Source organism: Symphodus melops (assembly GCF_947650265.1).
Source record: "Symphodus melops genome assembly, chromosome: 16".
NCBI classification, from domain to species: Eukaryota; Metazoa; Chordata; class Actinopteri; order Labriformes; family Labridae; genus Symphodus; species Symphodus melops.
In genome coordinates this window covers 19,066,162-19,086,194 of record NC_136706.1, presented here as the reverse complement: position 1 = coordinate 19,086,194, position 20,033 = coordinate 19,066,162, and the positions used below count along the sequence as shown (strand labels likewise).

Sequence of the window (20,033 nt, the reverse complement as noted above, 5' to 3'; positions counted from 1 at the left end):
TTAATATCTCAGTGGTTTGAGTTTGGGCTGTTAAATGATTACAATTTATAAATCGGGAATAATTGCGAAATTGACTAAAATTTAATAGTTTCACATTTTTAAACCCATGTTTGAAAATCCATTATCTCATACACAAAAAATTCTTAGGCTTCTTTAGAATTTGTGAAACAATACTGAAGTAGTCTACATACAATGCAATACTGAGGAAGGCGAGAAAAAAAGAAAAGAGGAAGATTTGTGTTTTTCGGCAATACAACATGTGGAATGTTGGGAATAAAGTCAAAATGTAAAATCCTCCAACATGGTATTTAAAAAAAAAAAAAAGAACCCCCACAGTAACAGTATTCCTATCATGTTCCCTTTATTCTCTACATTGTGGTCGACCGGTTGGTGCTTCTCTGTGCCTTTGAATTGCCCCATGGGGATAAAAAAAGTTCTTAGACTAAAATTCAACTTTAGTATGCCAGAAGAAAAAACAAAATCTTTCTAAATAATTTCTGTAAATGAATTTGAAACCGTCATTTGGTGACATTATTTACGGCCGTCACATTTTGTCACAGCTCAGAGTTTGGTGGCTGGCAGGGAAAAGCTCACGTTATCTACATTTAGAGAAGCAGAGACGGAGGGAACCTTCGTTTTCCTGCCACACAGCAGGACACTTTGTAAACAGTCAATTTCAAGAAAATATTTATGCAAAATACTTCAGGAGCAGGAATTAAAGGTTCACTTTCCAAAACATTTGAGTAAAAATGTCTGTTCAAGAAAGCTATTTGACTCTAAAACAAGTCAGTGAACGACAGCAACATTGCCAGAGCCAGCTATTGAATTCTTATAAGTAGACAATTCCTAAATTAAACAAAAATATTCATGGTTTAGTTTTCAACGCTAGTTCAAGTTGTTAACTTCCTCACTACAGTGTGACATGAGCACGAAAATGTTTTTCTAATCTGATCTGTCCCGTTTATCAGTCTAGGGTTTTGTTTTTCTTTAAGTGGTGTCAAAAATGTCCTTGTGTGATTCTGTGTGGCTTTGATTGACAAGCTGTCCCCCTCTGGTGACGGTTTGGAGTAAGTGCCTTGTCAGTCCAGGAGAAAGAGTCCGTTCAGTATCCTTCATTGTCCCAGGTCACCTCGTAGTCAGGATACCGAGCCTTCAGCTTCTTAGTCGTTACCGCGTGATTTGCCCTTCCAAATCCCTGGAATGGAAAGTACCACAACATTTTAGATATCAGTAAAAAAATATATAACATCTATATTTAAGCTGTAGTGATCTAAAACTGAAATGAACAATTATTTGAAAGTTCAAATATAAAGAGAGGAAAGTCTGCTGGAAGGCTGGAGGGCTTTTTGGACAACATTAAAGTCTACAGCCGACTCTCACCATGGAGTATCCATAAACATGGATCTTCTTAGCCTGGGCATCGTGTCTGATCCTTCCTCCTCCGACACACTCACAGTCCAGGTATCCATCCTTTTCCAGCTCCTCAGAAACCTTATCATAGATATCAGCTGCAACACAGAGCACACAATATGATGAATGAACTTGATGATGATGATGATGAAGCGACTTTTTGATCCAGGAGATGTTGCCTTTAAGCACCAGAATGAAACCAAAACAAACTGCTGTTAGGTGACCCCTCCAGCAGCAGGCCTCCAACCCCTCGACACTCGCGTTCACACGAAGGAGTTATGAATTACACCGCACCATGATTAAGCACCATTAAGCACTAGCTCCGGACAAAATGGTTCTTGGCAAATTGTGTTGAGCAGCCAGCTTTCTTGTAAATGTGTTTATGAATTATCACAGGAGGCTGCTTGAGGTCTAAAAGTTCTTTTCCAGCTGCTCTTTAAAAAAGGCTGATGAGCTGTTACATGAACTTTACATAAACGGTGCAAACTGTAATCTGGATGCCAGCTACAAGTATGGGAATAGCATCCACACAAAATATTTCAACTCTGGAGAACCAATGAGATCTTAGACAGTATAGACAGACAGTATAAAACCTGGACGTGCATTCATTGATGTCACCAATTGGTTTCTGAAACTGGATTTTGAAGCCAAGTGCTAGAGATCACCATTTCAGAAATGCTGTTTCAAACTAACTTACAGCCAACCAAGAAAACGAGAAAGAGGTGGAATTAGGGCGGGCTTTAAGCATCCTAACAACCAGCAACATAGGGCCTTCCTGTCAGTCAGATCAGCCATGCTTCTTCTTAATAAAACAGATGAGACATTTGAAAGCAAAAATATTGAAAAAAATAAATCTTCCCCCTGTGCAGTGTTTACCAATGAAGACTAACTATTTATACCAATACATTTTTCGTACCACATGTTACCATGGCAGCGAAGAGGACTTTGTAGGGCCCTAAAAAGTGATATTCTGGGTAATATGACACCTCTATCTATATAATCTCCTCTCTCACTTGAAAAAAAAAAAGTGCTGATTTGCAGGAGCAGTTTGTGAATGCAAACAGCCACATTTTTTTCAGACTACATCAGGACCAGCCCCCTAGAGTGTTTTTCGACCCCCACTTTGGGAACTACTGGTACAGGTTGTGAAAAGGGCTTATGTTTTAAAGGCTGTGAATCATGTTCACCATAAAGTGCATAGGTGCTTCAGTCTTTTTTAAGATTTCAGTTTGGTTATTTGGTCTGGAGCAGTACAGTCCCCTCTGCTGGTCAAATAAGGCAATTTGACACTGGCTTCACCATTCAGCCCTGACACACTTTTATGAGTTATGAGAGTGTCATTAGATGAGTGATCTGGCCTCTTTGGCCGTCATGCTGTATTTGTTTGTATTCTCTGTCAGCATTCTCTTTAGTACCTCCACCAAGATGACCACAATGACAACACTAAGCTGTGAAGTGTAGTAGACTGTAGGTTCTATTGGCAAATAGAACAAACCAAAGGTTTTAGTTGAATGAAAACGTTTTTGCTTGGTCTTCTTAAACTGTACATGTTTTGCACCCTGGGATGCTCAGAGCTGTTTAATTTTGAATGTGAAGGCCTCAGATAGTATAGTAGTCTATGTGTTGTAGTTAAATCTATGCAGGAGGCCCGTGATAGTCCTCCGTGCCTCTGATGCTTCATACCCTCACCATGGTACTCAGCCCAGCCGTATCCTCGAACAATATCGATCTCAGAGTCGTCTCCCTCCTCTTTGCTGTGAACTCGGATCAGGACGTACTTAAACACGCCGGACGGGTCGATGTCAGCCTGGGGGATGTTCGCCATCAGAGCAGCTGCCCTCGTTTGTGTGCACATCTCAGCACCTCTCGACAAGCACACACACAGACACACACACAAAAACAGACAGAAGAGGCCTGCTCGTGTTTTCTCAAGTGACTCCGTGTCTGTCCACGCACAGAGCTGTACAGCTGTACAGTCCGACAACGTTAGAAACTAAAGACTCGTTACTGGTTACTACTCAGGAGGAGCGCTTGCATACCATGCAGTAAAAATAAAGAGACTTCCGCTTTCAAAATAAAAGACAGCTAATGAGCGATGATTCGATGCGTTTTTCTTCCGCATCAGAGTTCGCTCACAACAACAATTAGATTGTCATTATATAGAGTTACCGTGGGGAAATCTAACCTAATAACTAAATAACACAAATTGCATTCATTTCAATGAAACTCACATACTGTAAATATAATAGGGGAAATAAAACTTGAAATACACTCTTTTATTTTGAAGGTATGTGACTGACTGAGGTCAGCAGAACGAATACTTCCGCAAAGCAAAGAATTTTGGTATTTGTAGTTAAAGCAAATCAGGAACGACTAGCTGAAATCGAAGAAAGCCAAGGAAGTACCTTTCTTGTACTGAGAAATAAAAAGTGATATTATTTATAATCATTAGAACGACTAGGCCATGTGCAAACTTTAAATTAACAATAATTGAAAAACTTAAACATCTTAATTTATTTAACACTTTTGCAACATATAAATGTTCCATATAACAGCTCCAGTAAGATCAATGTGAAAAGGAAATAAAAAAGACATTAAAAACAGCTTTAGTGTCTAATTAAAAAGGAGAAACATTTTATTTTAATTTGTTAAATATTTGAAAGCATGTTTGCACAGTTAACTGCATCACACAAACCAAATACATTCTACACTCTATAAATAATAATAATAATCTAGTCTTGAAAGTCTGAACATCCAAGATATCAAAACTTAATTGCTGTTACCCAAAACTTAGCAAACTAACATGCTATTAACATTTCATTTAACAGCAACTAGTACACAAGGTCTTTCTCAGAATGAACTAAGATAACAAGAGCTTCATGTCAAAATAAAGAAGCTTTTTTATTGTACTAATATTACATTTACAAATGTATCAAACTAAATTTCACCACATTAATGTCCTTTATTAAGTTTGTTTAAAGAACAGCTAGATATTAGTCTCCTTCACTGATCTGATGAGAAATCCTTTCGTAAATTTCATTTATTAAACCCTTGACGCCTGAATTTGTTTCCAAGTATTAAAACATAGGACCACATCTCCGACTGGTCCTATGAAAATCTAATGCGAGGTATGTATTGAAAGTGCATCAACTGGCAGTGGAGTAATACAGACGCTAGTTTGGCTGCATTTGGAGTGGAAGCGGTTTAATGCAAATTTGCGACAATTGGCATCAAGGGGTTAAAAAATGCAAAAAAAACAACAACACAGTTTACACACAAAAATAAACAAATAAACATTAAAAGGCTAAACGTGAACAAATTAAATTACATGACATAATTAATAATGGATGAGGTGCCAAAGTTCACAGAAGGGGGCTGAATGTCGCCAAAACAAGATTTTCTAATATTAACTAAAATCACAACACACTGACCGTGTGTAGGTCTATTCCATTTGGAGCTTATCAATCAAAACAATTCAAATTGATGTTATTTTTAACAGAAATGTATCACTTGTTTCATGTGGGTCCCTGGGAGGCATGGATTTTTATCAACATAAGTCATTGAGCTTTAAGGACAAAAGCTGGAAAACACTGGACTTAACTATATTTTCAGTTATTTTTTACGAGATAAATATTGTAAAAATATATAAAATGAAATGGACAGTGTGTAATTTAAGGGTTAAAAAACTTAAAAATAAGGTTCACAAAAATTCTGAGAAGATTTTATGAAACATTTGAAAAGTGTGACCAAAATTACATTCAGACCTCCCATGTAGTAGCAAACCAACCAGGAGACTTTAAACCTACTGAACATGGTTCTCAATATTCGATTAGTGAAACACATTTTTCATCATGTTGGCTCTGTACCCCACATATGAAGGCCTCATGGATCTAAATGAAAACTAAAAAATGACCATGAGGTTAAAGTTTTGAGTCAAGGATATCCAGCATATTTAATCTTCAAGCTGAGACATTTACACTGTGACGTTTCCCCTTCAATTGGAATGTCACAGAGGCGTAACGGGGGACGATGTTTTTAGGTGATCCAGCAGGCGGGCGAGCGAGTGTGTGTGTGTGTGTGTGTGTGTGTGTGTGTGTGCATGTCTGACTTTGTGTCTGTGCAGAGCTCACACAATGTGAATTCACAGACTGAGACACCATTAGTATGCTGTGGCTCAATCAATATGAATGTACAAAGACACGATGGCTGCTGAGCTTAGCTACAGAACATAAAAAAGAAGTCAGATGGAAATAAAGTGTTTGAGTACAGAGCCCACATAAGAACAAAAACACATCACTGTGTGTTACTCTTCTGGCTGTATATTTATACTGTTGAGATCTCTAGATGGTGCTTTCACTGACTCCTTTCTTCTTCCCATCACAAGCTCGAATTAAGATGAAGACTAGGACTGCGGCGAGCAGGAGGACAAAAAGGCAAATTAATGTGCCCCATGCTGCCGGGGTAATGGCCTTCCTCAGGCTCACAGTCTCTGCAGGCATCAGGTTGCTCAAACTCAACATGTAGCCTAGAGCCCAACCCACAGAGGTGTCCCCTGCCTGGAGTAGAAACAAGTTGATTAACTGCAAGTTCGCGGAAAATGTACGAGAATATGCAAATATATATTGAGGCTATACTTTACTATCTCAACTAATGGTGACGTTCTCACCTTCTTCTGAAATGAAATACGTGGAAATGATGACTCATCAAAGCCGTATCCTCTCAACATGAGAATATTAACAAACACAGAAGCAGCACAGTAGTCCTGCAAACGAGACTTTTGATCTGGAGCAAGAAGCAGCATCTGAAACAGAAGCAAGAATGTGTAAAGTTTATAAAATACAGTAAATATATAGAATGAAAATCACACATTGATAACAAATCTACACTAGGTCCCTTTTACTAAATATACAAAGAAAATTAAAAGTAATTTATTTGTACAAACTTGGATGTAAGTTGTAACATCCCTTGGAAAAATTACAAGCAATGCACAAGCCAATGCGCCACAGCGTATTTATAGAGCTTTCAGATTCAGGTTTTCAAGAATGAAGAGAATAAAATCAGAGGAGAATATTACTTGATCAAAGGTCATGCTGCACACAGTTCTGGCTGCCCTCTCCAGCTGTGCAGGAGTGTTCACAGTGATGCCGGTGATTCGCTGCAGGAAGGAGTGCGTGTAGAAGAATGCAGAGAACGCCTGATGACACAGAAACAGGACAAAAACAAAAGCTCATCGCTGTGAGAACAATAGAAACAATACAAAGCCATAAAAGTTTCTTTGTTTTTCCTCAGCACTGAGTCTGTGCTCATAAAGTATATGATCAGAAACGTACAAACTCTTTAGTCTCCGTTGATATTTTGCAGATTTAGCAAGAAAAACAGAACTGTGTAACCTTCCAGTATATTGTAATGATGTTGTGATAAGAGTGCACAGCTTACCATGAAGCTACCAGTGACATTTGGCTGGAAGACTTCATCAAAGGAGCACCGGGAGAAGGGGCAGCTATCGAAGGAGAAGATCTCGGACACGTTGCCCAAACAGTGTTCATAATGTGTGCTGCCTTTTACAGTCAGAGAGGCCTCAGAGTCGTACGAGCTGGGTTTGTACTTCGCAGTGCAAGGAGAGTTAAATATGCTGTTAAACTTTAAAGTTTGACTGTGGCCTTCAGGATAGCAGGGATGAGTGATTGGCGCAGAGTAACCCTGAGACTGAGACACACACACACACACACACACACACACACACACACAGAGTAAATGACATGTTATCACAACTTAAAGATGAATTCTTTATTCTGACCTGTACTTTGAAAGCTTATTTGATGTATTTTTCCCCTTAATTTAACGCTGATGTTCTTTTCAATGCAATTTTGTTCTTTTTTTTAAACTTGGTGAATATTTCTTATGATGGCATTTCATGTGTAAATATTACATGTGATGAATAACAGTTCAACGTGAAATATAATCTTTTAATGGTGTGAAAACATTCAGATAGCCTAACATACTGTGGATTAAATGTTGGCATAACAACATGATTATATGCTATGAGAAGGACTCAACCACTTCATTTCTACATTACAGTAGTGAGCTGTTTTATTAGTTTTCATTGAGTGCAGCGTAGATAACTACCTTCAACACATGAGCCATCAGTCTCTTGAGGACCTGGTCCCTGCCGTAGCACAGGAAGCTGTGTGTGTACAGAGAGTATTCATGGCCATAAAGCTTCAGCTTCATCATGTCCCGTTTGTCCTCCACTTCATCCTGAGTCGCAAACGTAATCTGAGTGGAAGCCCCACCGAAATCCAACGCTCCCACTGTGGGCCTGCCGGGGCTGAGCCAGCGCCCCACAAAGCCATACTACAAAGGAACAGAAGCAAAATGAATGCTATTTGTCATGTTCATTATTTTCAGAGTAGAAGTCTGACTTGTACTTTTGAGTTTGTGAGGGAGGCAGACCCTCCCTATTCCTCAAGCTTAAAACCAGCAGCTCTCCAGAAGCTGCTGCTCTTATAGCTGAAGAGGCCACTAGGTGTCATCAGTCTCCCTCTAAATAAGCTTAAAATAGAACAACATCTCCAGTAATGTCATCTGATGTACATGCGATATAGAGAAATAAAGAATAACTTATTGGCTAAGGATTTGAACACAGGATAAAGGAAAATGCTTAAAAAAATTCTAACTAATTAAACATTGATGACTACAAAAAATGTTTCATACTATCGTACTTATGGTACCTTAATGAAGTTCTCTAAGAGGTAGTTGACGGTGACCCAGCCGTACGCGCCCTCATCCTGACCACTCAGTATAGCTGCACCCCGAAAGTCGAATGGGTACGACTGGATTTTATGGCCAACCTCCTGCAGAATCTGATCAGACTGCTCCGGACTGGACATACTATAAGGGGGACACAACAATATACCGGTATTTATTTTCAGAGCTTGTATGAATATATCACTTTTTCGAAAAGACAGCAGCATTGAGTTTAGTCTTAGGAACATATCCATCTACATCTCATGATAATTTGCCACAAAAGCTTCCAATTACATTACTTCATTCTGAAATACTTTTCTGTTCCTGCCTTCCTGTACTTGTTTCTTAGCAATTTCATACACCTCCAACAAACTAATTTCTGAATCGTTGTCGTCCATTATAAAAACCCAATGTTGTGTTTAATGTCCTCGAGGCTGTCCAAATCCAAAATGTGTACCAAATCCCATCAATAAGATTTTCTCAGTGAGCAACAACAGGCTATAAAGACAGTTTCATCAACAGCTAACTTAATGTGTTTATGTTCACGGTATAGAGTTACATCAGTGACAAATCTGAAAAAAGTGAAGGGAAGTTTTGAGGGCACAAAGAGACACAGGTTGTTGTCTCTCATTCAAATTTCAGTACACATTTGCACTGAGCGAATGATTTCCATATTCACCCCCGGCTGTGAGACTCGGCAGCTGCATTCTGCTGAATATTTACATAAAGTCAAAATGCATTTCAGGAAAGGGAACGCATCTGTCAGAACTGTGGATGCTCTCCATGAACCAGGAACGACTGCATTACAAAGAAAACACTGGGATGCTTAATACATGCTGAGGAGGAGGATGCAGAAAGTTGAACGAAAGTCTGAACCATGCAGAGACAGCAGCAGTCATCACACGTCATAATGTTTTTAGAAGAGTTCAAATGTACAAATTAATATGTGAGAACTCAGCTAAATAACCAGGAGCATCAGCAGTTTGATGATCGTGTCTTTTGGACGACAGACTATTATATTCCCTCATGTCAATACAAAATGAGAACTGACTGGCCTGATATCTGAACAGACAGAAGCCACAGGCAGCTCTGCTTGCAAAAATTCACATGTTGAATTCAAGATACGATATGGAAGTTCACTGAGCTGACAGGTGTCAGTGTAACTACTGGGAGTTAAGACGTGCAGATTCAGTGAAAATAGTTTTTATTTTTGCAGCACAGACTGGGAAAGTCTAAGTTTATAACTTCCAGGGAAACCATTACAAATCAACTCTGAGGTCATTTTGTCTCCATGTTTCTACAAGCAGAGACAAGGACACATCGTTGCTACCAAGCAGATAAATCAGGAGCTTAAGAATGTGGGCTCCTAGTATTGTTGCTCTTATTGTCATTGTTGTTTGTTTGTAAGACTTCAACTTAAACCTCAGCTTGTTTTCACCAGGACATTCCTAAAAAAGGGATCTTTATTCTCAACGAGGCTTTTCCTGGTTAAGTAAAGGTGAAATGGTAAATATTACGCCTTGTACTAGCAAAACGAAAAGACAATTTTTTACGAGAAGAATCATTTTATACCCAATCCCTTAAACACGATTATTACAGGATTAGTTGTTTTTTTCTCAACACATATTCCAGTTTCACACTCTTTTAAGAGACATGTTTCTCACACACTTCGGCCTGAATTATACACAGGCACAAACCTGTGCGCATGCATTAGTGGAGATATGTCAGAGTGGAGCTTCTACACACTGTTACACAGGGAGCGCAACAGAGCGGGTGGGGGTTCTGGGACTTGCTCAAGAGCACCTCGGCAGTACTTAGGAAGGAAGCATTTTTTCTCTCCAGCTACCAGAACAACTTCCATATTATCATCCGCATTAAGACTTGAACTCAACTGAAGTCCCGACTGACTGAGCGACTGTGGCCTCCAAAGCCACAGGCCCGGGGCATTTACAAATTTGAGCTATTTGTCTTTCCTTTTCTTTTGTAAAAGCATTTATGTTGTTTGCTGACAGTGTATAAATAGAACTTAAACAAATCTACCAATAGGGCTTCTGAAAGCTATGGCCGAGAGCTTTTGCACGTGATATTTTTGTATAGATTCATCTTCATGTCTTTCCCCCTGAAAGTCCTTACAGACCCCAAAGTGGCTGTGTATGTACGTTCATCGACCTGTCTCTGATACGTTAGAAGTTGTATTGGTTATTTTCGTGACAGAGCTCTGAAACGTTTACTTTACTGTTTTGTCTTATTTACAGATCACTTATATAAAGGCCACAATTTGAACATGCATCCACACAGTTGTTTGTGGTTTTATATCCAGTGTTGTAAATATTTTTTTTCTTTTCTGAAGATTTCTTTTAGGGATCTTTATGTCTTTAATAGAGAGGCAGGACAGTGGATAGAGTTGGAAGTCAGAGAGAGAGAGAGAGTTGGGAATGGCATGATGTATGTGGCAATGTTATGTGGGATTATAATTAAACTGCAAAAGGGGATTACCAGAGGACAGCAAGGGAGCTGCAAGAAAAGGTGAAGTAATGTAAAACAATGTGACAGTAAAACAAAGACAAAGGAACAACGCAAAATAAACACAGACAGAGAAGGTCTCGTTGCTAACACAAACACACTGACTGACTCACTGCAGAAGCCTCATGCCAGCTGTGGCTCCAAGGTACACAGGTGTGAGCCTGTGTCTCTCTTTGGGGATGTCCTTCATCGCCTGGTCGAGACAAACCTCCAAGCTCTGCCCTGCTGCTCCCTGTTGACCTGCATAGCTAGAGATTCCTCCACCTGAGCCAGTGAGGAGGAAAGTGGAAAAAGATTAGAGTACAGTAAAGACATGTACAATCTTGTTCTTGTGTTGTATGAAGATGCAAATTGATCACACCCTCAAGAAGCATCTGTCCTAGTTAACTGCATGACTTTCTTCTAACCATCTCCTCCCAACTGTGGGACAACAGACAACATCAAAAGTAGACATGCTGCTTTTGCTGACTCAAGGAGTAAAACTTAAAGAAAGAACAATAAATTATTCCTTGATTTAAGTGAACGGTATAAGGAGACATTCAATGTATCTGCTAGCACTGAAGCTCAGTGTAAGTTTAAGCAGGAAGACACACTCTCTCTCTCTCTCTCTCTCTCTCTCGCCCTGTCTTCCCTGCTCTTTTGATCAGCTGATTACGGGTGTTTACTCTTTAAGTACTAAACCAACCAGATTCTGCCACCACCCCTCTCAACCAATCATCCTGATGCTGTCAGTTTTTAGAGTCTGCTCTCCCAGTCACCTCCATTAGTCCATCTCAACCCTTCAACACCAGTGTCTGGACTCCACCCAGCTGTCAGCATCACAACCCCTCTGAATACTTTAAGACATCATCATTAAGTCAATTCTCCAGAGACCCTTCACATTTCTTTTTTTTTTTTGCTCAATTAATTTTTTCTTCACTCATAATTAAGTCTCCCCTGATTGAAATATAAGTCTTTGATTTGAAGTTTGTTATGAAATAAGACCAAATCAAAGTTCACTTCTGACCTGATCATTTTAAAAGTGTAAACACCATGTTAATGACTGATTGTGAAAGACTGTCTGTTTGTCAAAGTGTAGAAACATAATGACCCTCTTGAAGGACAGGAGTGGCAAAGCCCTGAGCTCAACCCTGACTCACACCTGATTCACCATTGCCTCAGACAAAAATATGCCTCACTGACTGTGATGATGACATCATCTATTCAAAAGCTAGCACTCATTCATAACCAACCCATTCTCAATAGTTACTTTATATAACAAGGGAAGTAACTTTTTAAAGTCCCTGTTTAGTTTCACTACCAGAGGATTCAATATAAAGTCCACCTTTGTTATTAATGATGAATGAATGATTAAAACTGGACAACAGTTGTAACTAAAATAAGATTATTGCATGTATTCATCATCATCAAACAGTTACAAGAAACAATGACGGCAGGGTTGGCCATGTAAGAGGTACAAATACTGTGCATGGTCCATAAAGCTCTATGATGACTTGATTATCTTGAATGAGAAACTTTATGAGTCAGGATTACGACTCAAATGTTGGACCTTGGCCTGGATGTGAAACACATTGTGAGTTTGGATATTGTAATTAATCCACATGACATAAACACTGCCTCATAGAATTAAAGAATAATATTCAGAACACTAAAAGTATCAAAGCCTTTAAAAAAACCTTCCCACCCCTCCTACAGCTTACTGTGACCCTCAGTATGTATAAGCTATATTCTTTATTATCAGTATTTCAAATACAGTACTAAAAACTGTTTAATACCAGTGTGGTCACATTTTAGCACTTTATTCACCATGACTGTAGTACAAGTAGTTTAGTTTATATTGTTGTACATATAATCTTTAGTCTAAATGACTCGTACTCTCGTTGATGAATGCTAAAATAAACAGCTAGCTGCATTGTTAGCTTACAGTCATTGTGAGGTAATGAACATTCACTCTTATTCACTGAATAAGACACAGTGCAGGGACTTTTCTTTGTCATGTTTTGTGCTGATGTTTAATCAGTGCTGATATTTAATGTTGTCAGCATTAAATATATAATATATAATATATGTTTTTCTGCTGGTGGATGACTAAAGATGACCCAGCAAGAACATTGTCATTTAAAAACGTAAATGGCTACCTTTGTAAACACGTTTAAAACTCGTCTGAAATTGAGAAGTTTCCCACCAACATCTGCACCAATTTATTTCAATGAGATTGAACTGCAAATCTGGTCTAGGGAAAATCTTGTTCTTGACAGTGATTTTGAAGTTACATTCTAATGTACTTTATATAATTCAGCTAAAACATCATGACTTAGCGTGAAGGGTATCACAGTCACCAAGATATGATAAGTTCCTGCACATGCCCAGTGTAACGTGTACGTCTGAGAGAACACAACATTCCTGTGATGAGCCGAGTGGATCAGCATCAGTTAAAGGCAAAATCGCCCAAAACCTTTTTCATGAGGTAGTTGTCCAGATTGTCCCTTTGAACCCTTTCAAAGGCCTTCCTCCTCTTCTCCAGTGCCTGGATTGACTTAGGTCGTAAATATGACACAATGACACGGTCCAGCCCAGACCTTTGGTTCCCCAGCATCCTAGAGTTCAATCCTTTGACCTACAGGAAATTAACTTTCCCTGTTGGACTGACCACAAGAAGATAAAGCCGACTTATTTATGACCCTGTAGAGACCGCTATGTTTGGAAAAACATATACATTTCACGCCAACTCGACCACAGGAGATCTCCGCCCCTCTAAAGACAAAACCCTGGCATCGTTCACATTCCTTAAGCCAGACACAGTCTTAAATAAAAGACACTTCAACATGTGTTGGTTCAAGTCTGCATCCTAGAGACTATTGGACCATTAGCAATGGACTGACCATCCCCTCTATCCGTCACTCTTTCTCTTGTCTCTAAAATACACAGACACACACATACACAGGCGACCCCTCCTCTTCTCTCCTTTCAAAGGAAACGCAGCCTATGTGCGTTCAGCCAATTAGATCGGCTGCGTGCTTTTTGTTGTTGTTAAAGTTTATAGTTTTCAATAAACAGAACAGGAACGGATGTGCAGACATATTGGACTGTGTAAGTCTGAGACTTCAACCCCCCCCCCCCCCCCCACACACACAAACACACTCTTGATCGTCTCTCACGCTGTAAACCAGCGTACGAGAAAGGCAGGCGGCAGCGTCACTTGAAAGAGTCTTTCTTTCTTTTTTCTTCTTTTTTTTGTGTCCAATAAATACATATCTAGAATACTGTAACATATTGTTTGTATATAACCCTTAATGGAGACGACGTCTTTATTTAAAAAGACTACTTTTGTAATTCTAGACATTGAGCAGAGGAGCTGGCCTGTGTGTCATAGCCGAATTGTGCCTGACTTTTAGGGGTTGCTGCAAAAACCTCAGCACCAAGGGGCGCTGATCTCATAATGAAAAGATCTTTTTTTGTAATAATGAGATCCTGATCTCACTAAAAGATGAAGTTAGCCAAAACGCTGTTTCATGAATCCATGGCCACAGCACCCTCTGTGCTCATGTTTTGCAATGCCTTTATTTTGTTGGAAGAGACGCCAAGCTGAAACTGTCTGTAGCTCTCAGTTCTTCGAGGTCACCACCATCATCATGATTGACTGCACTGATGGGGGATAATCAACTGATCATACAGCTGTGCCTAGCTTGGTCAAGAGACACTGAGAACATCATCTACACATAGAGACTGAGATGAAAACATTCAAACAATTCCTTCAAGTAGACCTTTGAAAAGATGTCATATTTCAATGTATGCATGTTTTTTGTATATTTCAAACTTTGAATATGCTCCCCTGGTTTGATGTTAAAATCACCTACTGTAGCTCACAGCAGCCTGATGTTGGACTCTGAAACCCCAGGGGACTTTAGACCTCAATAACCGTGTACCAGAAACCTTTCAAACTGAGTTTGCACCTTTTTTATTTGTCTTCATTTCTCAATGTGAAATGTGTCCCTTCATAATGGTAGTTTATGGAACATAGATGACACCTGCAGGAAGTTTACCATTGTAGAATAAAACAGATCAAATATCTAAGGAAAATCTGACTGGATTTTACAAAGAAAACTTTAAGCTATTTAGCTATTCAGGACACTTTCATGGACTTTTTGTACATAAACTCACTGAGAGTCATGGTTGCTGTTTGTAATATTTCTGACTCTGGTCTGACAACAAGTTGTAAAACTATTCAAAACCATCCCTCAGGCTTATGAGTAGGAGCACGTGTACCAAAGTGTTTGATATGCAAAACAAGGATTATTGGTTGAGAGCGTGCTGAAACTTACCCTTAACATGACATTCTGTGTGCTGGGTGACCACGCCTGTGCCATTCTGTTTGTCTGCGGGCCACTTGTAGATGTACAAAGCTGTGTGTGAAGATCCAGCATCCAAGACAATGCCGTACTGCAGAGAGAAAGAGACAAAGAAAACACAAGAACATGTAAAAAAGCTTAAAAGTACAGAGGTCTGAGAATAGATGCATTTTAACATTTTAATCATAAACAAGTCTTGACATCTTGAAAAGGTAGAGTCCAGTTCATGAGTAAGGAGGACATGAAAGACTTGAAATATGATCTCCATCTGTTTGCACTCTGGCTGCAGCCTTCAAAGGCAACCCCCAGCTGTTAAATACACAGATACAGGTGTGGGGGCCTACATGGAATACATAGCATTTTTTACTGCAGCAGTGACAAGAAAAGTTGGAATTTGTAAAACCTCCAGTGGTATGTAATATTATTTGACTTAAAGAAAATAGCAGCCACAATGATCATATACAAATTTCATTTTGTAATTACTCGTTTGGTCAAAGTTGACCTTTTGAGGCTAAAACCTCCTAAATTAACTGAACTGCTTGGAGGTCGAAAATGATGCAATGCAATCTTTCTTGCTCATTAAACTTGAAGTGACAATAAAGAATCAATGATATTTCTGATTATAACCAAATCACTAAAAGTGGTCTTGGTAAGGCACAGCGATGATGTAAAAATCGCAAAATATTCTCAAAATTCAACGCACAGTTCTTGCTCTTCTTGACGCATTTAAAGTCAATGTTATACAGTGAAGGAATAACTAGTTACAACATGTTGTTTTCACAGGCAGGCTAGGAAATTAAATACACTGTCAAGAGAATTCATACTTGTTTTACAAGTAAAGCATGAAAGATTTTTTAATGATTTGTGTGGGGAAAAAAAAACCTTATTCAAGAAATGGTAATTGAAAGAATTTGAAGGGTTGGGTTGCTGGCAAGTTACTGCTTGTGTTCTCAGCTTATACATGAACCTTATAGACAGACTGTGGAACAACAGGTAAAATAACCCCCATTTCAGAAGATTATGCACTGATTGACACTAATCATCTTCCTTCACAGCTCTCCATGGTCAGGTACATTTTCTAAACTTTCTCTCTTATATTATGCAACCACATCCTGCAGCCACTCTCTGTAACATAAACAGTCACGTGTTGTTGGTCTAAGACAAAACCCAAAGGAAGTGGTCAGGACTCCAAGTCTCTAAAAAAAGTTTTTCTGTTAAAAATTTATCAAACTGCTTCAGTAACTTCCTTTGAATGTGCTTTCTCTCAACTGAGAAAACACATTCTCATAACTCTTCTGGGGGGGGGGGGGGGGGGGTTTGTTGTTGTTTTTTAAGTTAAGCCAGTTGCACAAAGGAGTAGCTTTATTCTCCACCAGTGAAATTTAAAAAAAATTATTTTGCCAAAAATGCTCCCAAATTGAAACTATTAGCATTGCAGCAGTTCAGGGGACTGTAATGGCAGCTGGACCCTTAGTTTTACTATTGTGTTTTTGCACATGCACAAAAAAATACCGAAACATTTTGGGGTTACATGCATGTATGATGATGTATGCAAACCACTGTATTTTCACCCACATGTCCTGGGGCAAATACCCTGCAGAATTTGGGCGAGGCTAATTATGAACACAGCAGCAAATATTAGAAAAATTCACTGTGAGTGAGCAGGCAGGGGTGATGAGGTTTACATCTGGAGATCAGTGTACAACCGGTGCAATCTTTGCTGACGTAATGAATCAGCTTCATACTCTAAGTGTTAGTAGATACATCAAATAACATGTGGCACAGATATAACTACTGTTTTATAGTCTGAGACTTAGGGCTGGGTGATATGACCTCAAATCAATATCACGTTCAATAGAACATTTGACCTGGATTACAATTAATGAACGATTAATTCATTTTTGGTTTTTGCCCTCATAGGTCACTGACATGGTCTCTACTGTAAATACACTCAACTATCAAAGCTGGGATCTTTTTTCTAATGAAAGAGTGCATAACCAATGAATTATTTTGAGGTTATTTATTAAATATTTCAAACTGAAGTTAAAGCATCACCTGTCAAGTGACTCTCTAGAGGTCCTGAATGTCAGTTTCGATGAATTTTCGATGAATTTCCCAGCCCTAGTGAGACTCCTTCCCTAATGTTTGGAGTCCCTACTGTAAACATTCTTTAATATTTAAGTATCATATGATTATCCTTAGTTGTAGTTGTGTACCTACAACTTTCCCCCCAAAATAAGTAGATACAATAAAAGATACAACCGTTTCATTATCCTACACATAAATGATTTCTGTTTAAGTATTCTCCACTAACTGAGACAGTATGGGTTTGTCGGAGAAAATGTCTTTTATACTGCCTTCTTACTGGGACAAAAAACCTCTAACTCACTTTGGGTACAAGGTAGAAAATTAAATCAGAGCAATGCCTCTGCTCAAATGAAAGGAAACACTCAGAATGTGTAGTAATCCAGCCATGCAAGAAGGAATGTGACAGGCGATCCAAGGGAAAGGGGCTGCACACTCACACACACATACACACACACATGCACACATACACACACGTACATAAGTACATAAATCATTGTGTAGTAATTGATACACCTGCTCATCCTTTTACACTTGAACATATGTGAGCTTACAACTTCTCAGTTCAGTAGAATATTGAACAGCAACCGAACATGGACCTGTGCCTTGTTATTTCTCATGATTTTCTCTCATTACTGCTGTGCAGTCAGTTGTAAGGACTCGCTCCAACATTTGCCAAAATCACAGAGGAGCTCTAATGACATGTTTTGTCCCTTTATTTAAAAAAAACCATGTGGACTTTTGTACGTGTACCCTGCAAAGTTTAGGCAGAAAAGGCAGAAAAAGCCTTTTGTGTCCTTTCTTTTGTGACTGCAAGACAACATTGCTCCTGACTAAAAGGTGGCAATACAATTAGACTAAAAACAGACCGCATGGGGTAACATAAAAAAGGGGAAGGGCAGCGAACATTAGCTGGAGTCGACCTGTGCAAGCTGCCCTGGATACGAAAAAGACCTGCTCAACCATTTCATGCCTTTCATGTTTCTATTGATTTTGTTGTTGAATTATTAGATCTCAGTTCACATAATACCAAAATATATACAAGCTTTTCAAACAGAACAAACACATTGTATTTCCAAGTCTTAGTCCTTGATTTATAGGGATGTAAAGATTAATCTTAAAATCGTGATAAATTGATTTAAATGTGTCACGGTTCAATTTTTGATCAGTGATATGATCAGTGTCAGCAGCTGCAGAGCAAGATTTCCATATTGAAGACGCACCAGCGTTCACTTTCAGGGTAAACATTTGATTAGACGTATCACTTCATACAGTAAGTCAATGTTTACTGGTCATCCTTTGAGAATCCAATGCAGTGCAGTTTGAGCACATTTGACTGCCATCGAGGGACAAAATATTAATAATTCACTTGACCGACTAGTAATACGTGGGACAACTAGTGATAGGATGAACTGTTCAGCAGACTAAAAGTGCACAACACTCCCACAGAAGCACACATTTTTAGAAAACAATGACTTCTGCAATGTCAACAGTAAAATATAAAAATAGTTAACAAAATATATATTATTCATCAAAGACATTTAAGTCAAAGAACACAATAGCCAAAATATGTATGAAATCCAATGCAAATTAAGAGTGTCTATGATGTCATAGACAATGATGTAATAATGTGAGTAACGCAATTGATCAAATATTCAACCATTAAATCAAATGTATGCTAATGATGTCCCCCCCAAAAAAAGAATCTGTAAAAATCACTTCCACAACCCCCTCATTTCAAATGATGAGCAGAGAACACATATGATCATCTTTTTAAAGAAGAACACACCCTGAGGTATTTTACATCACCCTGATCCCAAACCAAACAGTTTAAACTCAAATGGACTTTGTGTTTTATTTATCAGTCCTGGACCTCCATTCATTTAACAAAGGCTGGTTGTTTGCAAATTTCCCACTTTGACAGAATTTAAACTGGTGATTAAAGTGCATTATAATGTGTCATGATTTTGAGGATAAGGCCTGGATGAATGCATTTGTAAACTAAATGGCACATTTGAGTTAACTCGGCTACCCAACACCGAAACACCAATGTCACTAAATCCTCTAGTGAGTCAGTTTACAGCGTAACAGAAGGTGTGCCGAGCTTTGGTTACACTACGCCGAAAGCGTACACTGTGATCCAAAAATATCCATCATAAGCGACCTTACCATGGACCCCGGAGCCTCCTGGATGTCTTGAGTGGGGATCGTGAGGAGCAGGATCGCAACAAGTCCAAGCAGCAGCAGCGCGATGGGGACGGCAGGGTGAGCGGCGCGCTGAGCCATTAAGTGAAAGTGAGAAGTGCTGCTCGTCTCTGCGCAGACAGGAAATTTGAGCGACGATTAAATAGCGGCCAAGTCGCTGCTGGCTTCCCGCTGGGCAGGCGTTATCACTGCCCGACTGTGGTTCACGCTTCACCTGCTCCCTGCCTTCTGTTTTACATTTCACTTGAGCTCGCAAAGCCGAGCCTGACCTGAATTTATGCTCCGACTTCCGCGCGCAGCCAAGTCGTCCTCCATGCGCCTGAAACTTCTTCCCGGCTCTGTGAATGAAAACAGCTCCAAGGCGACTGGTGCCATGGAGTGAAAATGTTTTAATGATGACCAGAGCTGCTGGAGAATATGCTGCTCAAGTTTAATTGAGGTGTGAGCTTCAGTAATGATTGCTTCCTTGTTTACAGAAGAAAACAACATCACATGATCAGTGATTATTCTTGAAGCATCAATGGGCAAACAAGGGCTGGCCTAAGCTGGCACTGGTCCACATTGTAGGGTGTTGGACTGAGGAACTGTAGAGCTAGTTGTTGTTCTCACCCAATATTTGCATGCAAATGGAGGCAGCTTAAAAACCTGACTTGCAAATAGTCTCATTTAAGTGTCCGAGTTAAGCATGGAAATGGAGTTTTCACAAAAGTCCCA

The 20,033-nt window shown here is 39.3% G+C and overlaps 2 protein-coding genes across 2 annotated transcripts; both read right to left on the bottom strand.

Annotated features, from left to right (window-relative positions):
- Positions 1-59: 59 nt before the first annotated feature.
- phpt1 (phosphohistidine phosphatase 1) lies at positions 60-3,460 on the bottom strand. Its single transcript, XM_079364858.1, has 3 exons — positions 3,100-3,460; positions 1,381-1,508; positions 60-1,195 (listed from the first exon to the last, which is right to left on the bottom strand). Exons 1-3 carry the CDS (start codon positions 3,263-3,265, stop codon positions 1,103-1,105), a joined length of 387 nt encoding a protein of 128 aa, XP_079220984.1. The 5' UTR covers positions 3,266-3,460; the 3' UTR covers positions 60-1,102.
- Positions 3,461-4,015: 555 nt separating this feature from the next.
- On the bottom strand, positions 4,016-19,823 carry entpd2b (ectonucleoside triphosphate diphosphohydrolase 2b). Its single transcript, XM_079365196.1, has 9 exons — positions 19,284-19,823; positions 15,003-15,120; positions 10,794-10,944; positions 8,142-8,301; positions 7,537-7,764; positions 6,847-7,116; positions 6,485-6,604; positions 6,077-6,211; positions 4,016-5,966 (listed from the first exon to the last, which is right to left on the bottom strand). Exons 1-9 carry the CDS (start codon positions 19,398-19,400, stop codon positions 5,751-5,753), a joined length of 1,515 nt encoding a protein of 504 aa, XP_079221322.1. The 5' UTR covers positions 19,401-19,823; the 3' UTR covers positions 4,016-5,750.
- Between the last annotated feature and the right edge of the window lie 210 nt (positions 19,824-20,033).